The 12,478-nt window shown below is 41.8% G+C and overlaps 1 protein-coding gene across 6 annotated transcripts in view; it reads right to left on the reverse strand.

Moving 5' to 3' along the window:
- ADAMTS17 (ADAM metallopeptidase with thrombospondin type 1 motif 17) overlaps positions 1-12,478 on the reverse strand; it is a 164,841-nt gene that overhangs the window by 121,126 nt on the left and 31,237 nt on the right. For all 6 annotated transcript variants that reach the window (XM_078381127.1, XM_078381125.1, XM_020781746.3 and 3 more), the window contains exons 5-6: positions 4,036-4,119; positions 2,646-2,803 (exon numbers count right to left, since the gene is read on the reverse strand). In XM_078381127.1, the coding sequence (XP_078237253.1) occupies positions 2,646-2,803; positions 4,036-4,119 (242 nt within the window). The remainder of the gene's footprint in view (positions 1-2,645; positions 2,804-4,035; positions 4,120-12,478) is intronic.

Consider the following 12,478-nt stretch of genomic DNA (forward strand, 5'->3'; position numbering starts at 1 on the left):
CATCAGATTTGTGTTTTTGGACTGAAGCTCTCAGAATTCCCTAAGCAGTGTACAAACATCTTGTGGGGCCCACAGAAACGTTCGCTTGTTCTCTGAGTGGATAGTGCCTTCCTGTAGCCTTGTGAATTTTTTTAGTTGTCTGTGGCTAGTGAAGAAATTCCACGCAGTGGGGGAAAATTCTTGCAGTTGGAATTGCCACCAAATTTCGCTAGAATTTAAGCTAACTTTGAAAATCTGGAGGTACATTTGTGTTGCCACACACAGACTGGTTAAGAAGCTTCCTCTTCCAGTACAGTCTACCTATAAGCACCTGTTTCTGGCTCCAGAATTCAGCTGTGTTGGGCTCCTCCTCAAACCCCATCTGCCGTGGAGAAAGGCAAGAACCCTATGTTAGAGCGAGCCCCTGTCTAGAAGATGGACATTTTAAAAATCAACGAAAGTGTCTGACTGTCACAATATCTCGTACCTTCAGGTTAAGAGCTAGGTCTGTTTGGTGACTGATGTTCAGGATTTAAGCACTTAGGATATCTTTGAAGTCTGGTTTAGAAAACAGGGAAAGACTGCCAGTCACCTCACTACAACATTAACACACAGCCAGCTCTAATGACCACTATCTCTTCACATCAGGCTCAGAGACTGGTCCTCTTAGGAGCTTGGTTTTTTCTGATTATGGCAAAATGTAAAAAATAATAATAATAATAATAAAGTGAAGCCCCACAGAACCTGCTTTTTCTTGTCTTGGCCATCCCAATGTAGGTAACTTTGCTTTTTCCACATCCTCTGCCACTGGTTTACCATATGTACAACCTGGAGAGTATTCAGCACACACACAGATTTTAAACACCAGTGTTTAAGGGGGAGGGGAGACACACACGTACACAAAACACACATCCAAACCTGCTGGCTTTTTGTGCCATAGGACCCGAAAGAACAGAGCCAGAAGATATTCTAACAGAAGCGTTGTCTTTTGCAACACAGAAGAAAGTTCAGAAGGGACAAAGGGGGAAAATGGGATCTGCAGGAAAGGAAGGGCTGTGGTAACACACCACTGGCTTATTTTGCAGCGTGGATGTGGTTTTGCTGAAACCCAACTTTGGGACAAGGACCAATTTGCTCACAAAACGAGCTAATCTTCAAGTCCAAATCAGTAGCAGCCAGAACTCCTCATCTATTATTACTAGCACAAACCTTTCCAAAGCCATCTAATTCGGAGGGGGCCCTGGCAGTTGTCCTTGAACGACCGGCTCCCGATGCCTTTGAATGAAACGTTTGACACTTCATCTGAGAAACTGGTCCAAAGGATGGGAAGCTGACTAGGTAAAATGCCTGGGCTCACAGTTCCTTTTCTTATACAGAGAGACTTAAACCCCCCCAAAAAACAGGAGAGTGGAAAGAGATCAGTCTGCTAGAAAACTCAAATGAGATAAGAAGGGTAGTGCTGAAGCACTGTTTCCACTGTTTACAATATTACCGTATTACGATATTACTCGTATTAACGACACAGGTAAACCTGACTGTCTAAGGTTGTCCAACTGCTCCCACTTCAATTTATTTGGGAGAGAGACATTATGTTCCCCCAGCAATGCTACTAACAACACTTTGTGTGCTATATATTTTGGCATTTTGATATTTGGTTTATGACTAACAAGAGCAGAGCCTTTACAGCAGTGGCTCCATCACTTAAAATTGTCCTGCTAATGGAGATTCAACAGATGAGCTCCTTTTAGATCCTTTTAGGGCTTTTCCATCTGGCAGAGATGGCTGCTGTTGCTCATTTTAACTATTTTTAGGGGGGGGTTTTGGGGGGGGGATGATCAACCGTATCTTCATCTGTTTTCATTTGCAGTTCACCTTGGGCCTCTTACAGAGACAAAGAAGGCATGGAAATTTCAAATATAACAAACTTATCTAAACCATAGGTGGGAATGAAAGGGGGAAATGCAGGAATGATAACAATATAAGATTCTACTTCCAAACCACCCATTGTGCATTCGGTTCACACATGTTTCTGGAAACGCTATGAACCCTTTGTAAAAAGGAGGAGGAGGAAGAGCCTGCTACCAGCACACATGTCGAACTTTTCCATACGTGGTACTTTCTTACATGCAGATAAAGTAACATAACTATTTTTGTGGGGAATCTAAATAAGATGAGTTGTCCAAGACATCTGATGTCCCTCATTTAAAGTGAAACTGAAAGAGGAACAATCCACCAGTAAACTCTGGAATGGGAAAAGAGACATGGCCCATTCCTATGACTGTAAATAAAATAAGGCAGCAATAACAGTGTTGCTAAGGACTGTTTAAAGTCGGATAGGCTGGGCCTTTGTTGAGATCAACAAACGGCTCATGGTGTTAATAGCAGTTATGCCACTTTGCTGGATTAAATGTAGCAAGAAAGAGAGACCAGCTCTTTCTTACCTTCTCCAAACCAAATCTCAGACAAAAGATTCTGCTTTAGTCCTTAGCAATGAGTGATGTGGAAGATGACATCTCTGGCTTTGTAACCCCCCTCAACTTTAGGGGAGGGGACACCAATGAAGTCTTATTTGAGAGACCCCTCCCCCCCTGGCAACTTTAGAGTAACACTGGGAGTGGAGAAAGTAACTGTGGAAATTGGCCAGCAGACAATCGTAGGATCGCTACCTGGTGACAAAGACAGCAGCATCCACTGGAGGTGTGTCATCTCGTGCTCCAGGAACCTGATTATTTCCGAGGTACTTTGCACCACCAAACTCTTCATTTTGCCAGTGGCAAAAGCTCTCCAGGGACCTCTCTCCGTGGTGACCAATGGACAACTTGGCCTTTGGGAAACAAACAGGAATTGAATAGAGACAGAGGTGGGATCAACCTAGTTGGCAAATCGGCAGGAAACGGAGCACACTTTGTGTCATCAATAGAGCGCCAACCAGTTCAGTATAGAAAGAAGCACCTTTCCCCCATCTCTTCAAACTGAAGAATTAGCTCCAGCAGGTCAGCACTGAGCATTCTCTTTTCCCATCAAAGCACCAACCACAACTCATCCTCCTTAACTTCCAAAATGAAACAAGATTTTGGGGTGAAATAGTGTCCAAAAGGATTGGATTCATCCCCATACTGTATTTCGCTGGATCAATCAACAAAGCCATATGCTATAAGCTAAGCAGTACAGGATTTGGAAAAGACAGTGAGATGGCAATATCTGCGGCTCGTTAGATCCATTGAGGTCTCAGCCGTATCTCACCAGGCTTCAACCTTGCTCTGTCCACAACTGCCAACCTTTCCCCATACAGTCAGATTTCCCCAAGCTCCCCCTAGATTTCCCCAAGCTCCCCCTAGATTTCCCCAATCTCTTATCCCAACCCAGTGCTTCCCAAAAACAGTTCAGTGTTTTTCAATGTGAAACTGGCAGACGTAGTTGAAAACACAAAACTATCAAGTGGCTGATACAAGGTGTGAGTGTCCTGTATGAGAATGTAGAGTTCTGATGCTAGGATACACATCAGCACATCGCTGAATGGTCACTTTTAAGTGGACTGCCACTACTATCCCTGCTTATGTATACAACCACCTTCTGAAAACTCCCTCAAGAAAGACAATGGCCACACAGAGGGATTTGGCACCAGGGGCTCTGCAATCTTCCAATATGCTATTCCTTGTTGTTGTTTAGTCGTTAAGTCATGTCCGACTCTTCGTGACCCCCTGGACCAGAGCACGCCAGGCCCTCCTGTCTTCCACTGCCTCCCAGAGTTGGGTCAAATTCATGTTGGTCGCTTCGATGACCCTGTCCAACCACCTCATCCTCTGTCGTCCCCTTCTCCTCTTGCCTTCACTCTTTCCCAACATCAGGGTCTTTTCCAGGGAGTCTTCTCTTCTCATGAGATGGCCAAAGTATTGGAGCCTCAGCTTCAGGATCTGTCCTTCCAGTGAGCACGCAGGGGAAGATTCTAATCCTACTATCATTTATTCATTGTCAAAGTAGCTATTTCAAATGGCTGGTCTGAACAAAATAAAAAGGCCACCATAACAGTTCAGTCAACACTAGTCAGCAACTTACAGGACGTCTTCGAAGCAGGACGAGCTTAGTCACTCGAATATTGACTTTAACGCCCAGGCTCTGATGTTGGAACATGTTGTACACCTGAACAAAAGCAGAAATGGACAAATAAAGTCAGTATACCAGGCATTAACTGAAAAGAAAAAGGCTCATTATTTAAAACAATAAGACTATGTCTGATTTTCCTGCCTGCTATTCAACAAATAGGACTGACCACAACTGTAAGTTAAGATATCTCAGTAGGCATAGTGTCTTGTATAGCAAGTTGTGTGACTCTGTATGCCTATAGGGATTTCATAACTTACAGCAATTTGCTACTAATGTTCTGTCTTCTGTGTAACTGCACAACAGGATTTTGGCCACTGACTCACAAGGTTCAGCCATAAGCCATAAATAGAAGGCATATAATAGCATTATAGCATTTAGAAATTTATCTAGAACTTCTCAAGTTGTCAGACAGCTTTATGCACTTTTTCCCCCCAGCAGCTTTTACAAAAGCTGTATAAAGCAAGTCACTGTATTGCTATAAATGAAGGTGCGACTTGCCCAAAGCCACCTGGGTGAGTTTATGGGGAAGGTGAGATTTGGATCTGGAATTACCCAGTGCTCTTCAGCTTTGCCAGCAAGTGTCTCTCAGCCCAGCCTGTTCCAGGAACCCACTATTGGTTCACTTCTCCCCCTTTCTATACTGAACTGGTAATATTCATACCCATAGACAGATCCCCCAAAGGAACAAGATATTTCTGAAGACAGCCTCCAAGGGCTTAAAACAAAAATACAGATGCATGTGTCAAAAATAACAAGAACCAGACATTTCAAAGGCCCTTAACCGAAAATATCCATCTTCTGGGGAAAATGAAAGGCCGGGAACAGCAATTAAGGGAACAGAGAGAATCAAAGTAAAGTTTTAAACCTGTTGAGATGATCTGAAAGACTGTGACTTATGCAGGTCAGAAATCACTGAAAACATCACTGCTGTCAGAAAGCAATGCAAAATAACAGTGTCTTTTGGACTTCAGGAAATAGAATGGAAAAGCAATTTCCTTGCGTTATTCCTGTGCTACATAACAAAACAGAAATGTGAATGAATGTAGAATGGCCCAAATCTTACTTTAGGAAGCACGGGGGGGGGGGGGGGAGTCCACCACAGGAAACTAGTTTATATGGTTTATCTCCAGATAGTACATTCCAGCCTAGATAGTTCACCTCTCTTACAGATATTTTAATTCAGCCCAGAATTACATTTCTCAGTCCTGGGTTAGACACAGCTGAGCTGACACACACAGACAGACAAAGAAAGGATGGGGTGTGGGTGGGAGACTGGAATGCTTTTTAAACTTAAATAACTCCTGTGTACTTAGGATTACCATCTTCTCCAGTAACAAAGGTGGCTCCAAACAGAAGATTTGGCTCTTTGCAAATTGTATGCACATTTGAAGCAGCAGAAATGCCATATATGTGCTGTCAAGCAATGAGATGCTGCCGTTTCTTCTGTAACTGCACGGCTGGCTAGTAGACAATGTTGATGTTTGCACAGCTAGTTAAGGAAGTTTGTTTAATGGTTTCTGATGACTAAAAGACAGCTTTTTTCCCAGTGAGCATAGATGTTTTTTGGCTCATGCAGCAAAATAAACTTCTGGCTCATGAACAGCAGTAAGAAAAACCGAGATAGCTAATAGCTAAAGGTATTTCTTTCACAGTTGCTCCTAAGTAGAAGACTGAATGAGTGGGATTCAGTTTATTTACCATTTTTAATACAATAATTGTTAAACTGTACTGTTTTTGGCTTTTAAATATTGTATTTTTTAATGTTGTAAGCTGCCTAGGGTCCTTTTCAAGGAGAAAAGTGGGATTTAAAAACACTTTAAATAAATAATTTTTAAAATAAATTAATAAGCATTAATGGCTTGTAATATGGAGTGGCTATCAGATACTGGAAATACATCACCCACTCATACGGAGGTTATAAAGAAACACTGCAGCATTGGAATGTAGAGGCCAAGAGTCTGAAGACACAAAGAACTGAGATGGCTACCTTATAATTAGAACATTATCACTCCAGAGACACATTCTTCACAGCTGTCATGTCACCACAATCAACATGTAAATGAAGCTTGCTATTTTCCTTTCAATGACTAATCATCACAAAGCAAAAACTGGCTAATTTGCAACTTGTCAAGTTGTGAAACAGTAGAGGAGGATAATCTAATACAGTATCTTTAGCCAGCTCCAGTTCTAATTATTAAACTATTTGTCTTGTCTGTTTTTTGCTCTACAAGTGACACAGGATGTTAAGGGGGTTGCATATTCCCTGCAATTAACCTGCCCTGCCTTTTCACAACAAGAGTTCCTCAAAATACATGCCTTAGCGATCAGACTTGCAAAACTGAGTACATGTTTACCTTCAAATGACCAATCACAAAAAAATATGCTCAACATAAGATACGTAAGTGAGGATGACCACATGCTATGACAAACAGCTTTCATCACATGGGCGAGAATCTGTACAAAAACAATATGCTTAGTTAAACCTTGAATTTCGTGGCTGGATGAAAAACAGGCAGAATTTCAAGGGAGCACAGTTTCCTTTTAGGAGACTGAGAGTGCATTAAAGACTGCTGTCTTACTAATATGTTCACCATGTATATTGCAAAAATATGTATCATTCATGGCATCTTCTTCCTCAAAAAGGAAGATTTAGGAGCTGCTCCTGGGTCCATTTGATCTAAGTCCTGTTGATCTAAGAAGAAGAAGAGCAATATACAACACAATAGTACAGTTGGAGTAACTGGGGGCAAAAAAAAACACACCCAGCTTTCTCATTTATCTCATTAACTAATTATGAGATGGATGAGAATATCTGAGATACCTTCACAAATGGGAGCAGGGTTATTTATCACCCAGCAGCTTGTACCCAAGATATAAGTTGGTCAGAATGTGGAGAGCCATTTGGTAGACTTATAAATATTTGCATGCATCAGTGATCTGGGTCTCGGATTCGCCCACCACTCTCTTTCAAACAGCAGTGCTAGCACCGGGCACGGAAAAACCCAAACCTGTTTCTGTAAGACCTGTGAAATCGCAGCAGTAAAGCCGCACATCCCGCCTTGCTGACGACAGATCAAGATAACCATGTATCTTTTAAACCATTTTGAACTATTTGGTCCAGGTTCGACTGAGGAAAGGTTTGCGCCGTCTGAACAATTCCAGAAGCAGGGACGTGGTTTCTCTTTGCTGCTGTACCACGTCTGGTTTCTTACTTTAAGCAGGTCGTGACAAACGGAGAGATGATTTATTACCTTTACGTTCTGCCTTTCCTCTATGATAGAAATCAGACCAATGTATAACTACCGAAACATTCCCAACCCCATCCTAGTTCCTCCTTTAAGGGCAAAACCCCTTTTTAAAGAAAAAGTGCATTTCCCTCTGGCATGCAGTTCCTTCTAGATACAATCAGGCAACCAATGTGTTTACTTTTCAAAGGCAAAGCACAAAAACAAAAGAAAGTTAATTGGCAAAACCAAGAGGAAGACAAGCTTGTGCAAAGACAACCGAGGATCTTTTAACACTTCCGGGAGCCGAGCCATGTTTCTGCCCGTGGGCTAACAGTATCATCTAGTGTCAAGCCCAATTTGCCAGATTCCTCCAGGCTCTACATTTTTTCCTATCCAGACTCCATTAATGTTGGCCCTTTCGGGGGAGCTAGCATTTTCAAAATACACAGAACTAATTAGGGCTTATAATTTCTGCTCTTGAGCAAGAAGCAAAAGACCTTCCAGAAACCTCAACTCAGCAAAACAACCCAATTAGTAAATTAGCATACTTAATACTATCAAACTTCTGTCATCTCTAACCATTCAAGTGTGTTTCGTGAAATAACTGGTCTACAATTTATGCAGGACTTTCTAACCCCTTCGCCTTTAGAGAAAGATGAGGTTCAGATATCTAAGACTATCATGGAGCAACGACATTAGAAAGAATGTTTTCCACCATAAATTGCTGTTGGGTCAAACTAAACAATCTCTTTTTAAAGCAGGCTTATACTTTCTTTGGGGTTTTGACTTGAACTTGCTTCTATTTCAGGAAACACCACAGGCCAACATGTAATTCTAAGTTATATTCTTAGTTTTTCCTGCAGCTGTTGCTAAACCATGTGATTAATTGAAGAGTCTCCTGAAAGCAGCAAGCAGTAACATGAAATTAGTGATCCCTTGAATATTATTAAAAAGGAATGTTTATATGTTATATATTTGGAATAAAGTTGTGTTTCCCTTTGTAGCTTCCTTTTGGATTCCAAATCGCCCGCTTAAGCCTGATCTCTCCACTTACAGATGTTTCAGAGACAAAACAAAATGGGATTTCCTTGTTGCGATGTTGTGTTTTTATTCTTTAAGGCAACAACTGGAGATGAAGCACGAGCCAGCTCCCTTTCTGATGTATCAGGCGTAAACCCAGGATAGTATTTTCAAATACACTATCTGTCATTATTCACTTCCTGGACGGCTAAAATAAAATAATGATGTGGGATTTTTATCATTTTAATGTATTCAGCATTATCGAGGTACGGAACGAACAAAGTCTCTATCTTAAAACACCCCTGTAAAGGTTGGAGAGCCAAGAGAAACCAGGTATTATTTCAGACAGATCCATGTCATCGTGGAGAGACTGAAGTCCTGAATCACTCCTGACAAGGTGATCTTTGCATGGATGTTGATGTTCCCAAGTATTAAAAGCTAAAGGAATTCTCCCACCTTCACCAAGATGAAGTCAGCTAAATCAGGAAGAGGCACTGTTAAGTGACGGTACACCAACAGAATCCTTATTCTGTCCAAGACATCCACCTCCAGATACACACACACTGAAATTCAGCAAACTAGGGGTGCAGGACACTTGGGGAGGAATGAAGTCATGGTAACACCCCACACTTGTGCTTCCCTAGCCCCCCCCCCCAACATTTCCTGATGCTACACAGAGAATCTAGATGCGCACAGCGATTAGACATTTGCCCGGCAAGAGTTACAAAGGTCTCTGTAGTACAAGCCAGTTCAATGTGCTCATCTAGAATCAAGTCCTAGATGTCGTCTTCCCATTTACAAATTCTTTTCATTCACTTTTTTCTCCCTATTAGGCTTCTCATCTTTAGCTCACATGAGACTTGAAGCATGTGAATGCAGGAAAAAGCAAAACAGATCACTTCTCCTGGGCTACATTCTTTTAAAAAATATTATTTATTTACCCTTGATAGCTTGATTTGGCTGCTGTGGCAGTCTCTCTGGTTTAGAAAATGTCCATCTTATTTTTCTTACAGTCCCAGAACACAACCATGTACAGTACACTTTAAATTCTAGACAGCACTACCGTCCACGAAAGGTCATTTTATAGTAAAATTTGTCAGTCAGCAAATGGGAGAACAACAATGGGTGAATTGGGAAGTTCTGGAAATGGTAAGACAACATCCTTGACTACCATGTTGGATAGCTAGAGACACCTGATTGTTTGGTGGCTTCTTCCTTTCGGCAGTTCCCTTTCTTTTCATGACCCTTACAAAGTCACTGACGGTCATCTCAGGCTGGCCTGCACACAGAAATTTCATGGAAACTTTTTTTTAGACTACAACTCCCAAAATCCCCAGCCAACATGGCAATCCGGGGAGCTGTAGTCAGAAAAAGCACCCTGTCCAATCTCAGCTCTTAAAGACCCGTTGCCTACAAATGTTATACAGTACTGGAACACCTTCAGATCTCTCAGGCTACACCAGCTAAGAGCAGCTACAGTTGTGCCCTGCTTAACGATTGCATCGCTTAATGAGGAAATCGCTTTACGACGATCAAAAACAGCTGATCGTCAGGTTTCAAAATGGCCACCGGCTGAAGAAAATGGCCCCCCGGTGTGCTTAGGGATGGATTCCTCGCTGCACAGGCATGGAAAATGGCCGCCCCTATGGAGGATCTTCGCTGGACGGCAAGTTTTCAGCCCATTGGAACGCATTAACTGGGTTTTAATGCATTTCAATGGGCTTTTTTATTTCGTTTGATGATGTTTTGGCTCTACAGCGATTTCGCTGGAACGAATTAACATTGTCAAGCGTGGCACCACTGTATTAATAAAACTAATAAAAACAACAATAACAGCCACACACATATCTACCCGGAAATAAGTCCCGTTAGATTTATTGAGACTTTCTCCTAGGTCTATAGGATTTCAGTTTGAATGCTAAGCTGTCTTCAAAAAGCAAAGCTTTTTGATACTCCCCATCTATAGAAAACTAGCAAGGTAGGGGGAAAGGTAGGCTAGAACTTTTCACTCCATAAGCTAACTTTCTATAAGCAAGGCATTGTAGCTATGACATTCACCATTTTCTCTCTGAAGTTGTTGAGTGTCACAAGGGATGTACACTATGTAATTCTCTGAAAATGTATACGTCGTGTTCCTTTGAAGTCCTGGTTTTTCATCCCCACCACTCACCACCACCACCACACGACCTCCAAATCGTGCACAAACACCCCTAATTTTTCATAAAAGGTTTTCTAAAGCATAACTTAAGAATTCTAATAATATATTCATAATTTAATACTAGTTTATGGCACAGGATCAAAGCTTTCAAAAATACATTAAAAGCAGAAATTTGGCTTTGGAGGTCCACCATCCAATCTGCGTCTTTTGAAAGGGATTTATTTTATTTTGGGTAGCATCTTTTCCCCCCTCACCCCTTAACTCATATTCAGCAGCTGCAAAAATAAAACCACACTTTGTAATGCTGGCTTTGTCTCGAAACAAACAGATATTAAATTGCTTTAAGCAGATCCCAAGATTAAAACAACTATAAATATAATGTGTGCAACTAATAAGCCATTTCAAGTCTTAACTCTGCGGTTTGACAGTAAATGTAATGGCTTATAGCTAAAGGAGCCAAATTAATAAATCCCCCCCTCCTCCCGAACAGCAATGGTCTATTTGCTTAAATCCTGGCACACGTGCCAACATTAACATTCTGATTTCTTTTACAGGCAGCTGTTCATCTTGCCTTGCTAGCCGAAAAAACGAAGCCGCTGAATTCTGATCTGTCCGGTCATCACCACTCATCAGAAGAGGTGGAAAACATTCCTGCTTTGTGAAGGCTGGAATTCCATCACTCCCCCCCCCCCAAGGGCCCATTCATCATTCAAAGCTTATCTTGTGCTTTGTAATTCAACACTAGCAAGGAGGCTAACATCAGGATGGCAGGTGCCAGCAAAAGAAAAAGCCCCTATGGAGGTGCAATTTGATCGAGCTATATGGCATTCAAGCCCGTCCCCATCCCTGGCACCTGAGATTCCTATATGAGCAGAACAATGAGCTGTCAAAGGTGTAAAGGAGACCCTGGCTCCACTACAATGTTTTCATTCTTTTCGCAGGAGTGAATGGCTGCAATTCAGTTATATATCTGGCACTTAAATGAAAAAGCAAAAAACAGTATAAATGGGGACGCAATGGAGCTGGAGCTAAACTTCTCCCCTGCAGTTGGCACCCTCTGTGATCTTACTTTAGAGAAAGATTTTATCCTTCCTAATCAAGTCCCAGAATGCAGTCTGTTGAGCTTGCCTCTGCCAAACACAGTGGTAGCCCTGCAGAAACAAGACCGGTCCCATAACCCTGTCCCGAGTTCTCCCCACCCCTCCCGGTCTGGCTAGAGTATGACACAAAAGCTGGACAGGATTCATGGGGCTGTCTTTAACTATTGGCATCTATAGGCTATTTCAACACTAGAGAGCACAAACATAATCTAGTTTTAAGAGGCAGACTAAACAGGCAATGGAACATGCTAACTACCGGAGCAGTAGGGTTAGGAAGCAGGAACAGATGGTTCTTGAGAGGTGAGCAAATCATTCTTTCTAAGAAAAGCCCTACATATGGGGTCCAAAATCAATGAAAAGGAGCTGGAACGAAACATCCCCACCACTCACCAGTGGGGATGTTCTGTCTGCCATTCCAGTTCTGCCCCTAAGATGACATTTACAGAATACAAAGAGAAACCAGAATGAAGCAAGACTTGTGGGAAAACTCATTTTCAACACAAAACTAAGCACGTCTCATGAAAAACTTCACTTGCAATATACAGATATCATCCGTTTCACCTTCTTTTGCTTTCCTTAAAAAACACACCTTTGATTCCGCTTGGAGGGACAAAAGAAGGCATGAGTCCACTTCCTATAATTCAATGTTACTGTATTTGAAAAGAAGCCGGGAGAAAACAAGATTTAACCCGTTCCGTCAAGAACTGTATTGTATAAAGAGTACAGAAATGATCTGATCTGAGTGGCCATTGGTTAGGGACTGCAGTTTGAGAATCACTGGGTTAGAACAATAGAGGAGAACACATTCATAAATGTACCCTGTTAGGACAAGAGGGGGTTTGTTAAGTAAAATAGATGAATAATTAAAAAAAACATTTAAGTTCCAATAA

Source organism: Pogona vitticeps, chromosome 12 (genome assembly GCF_051106095.1).
Source record: "Pogona vitticeps strain Pit_001003342236 chromosome 12, PviZW2.1, whole genome shotgun sequence".
NCBI classification, from domain to species: Eukaryota; Metazoa; Chordata; class Lepidosauria; order Squamata; family Agamidae; genus Pogona; species Pogona vitticeps.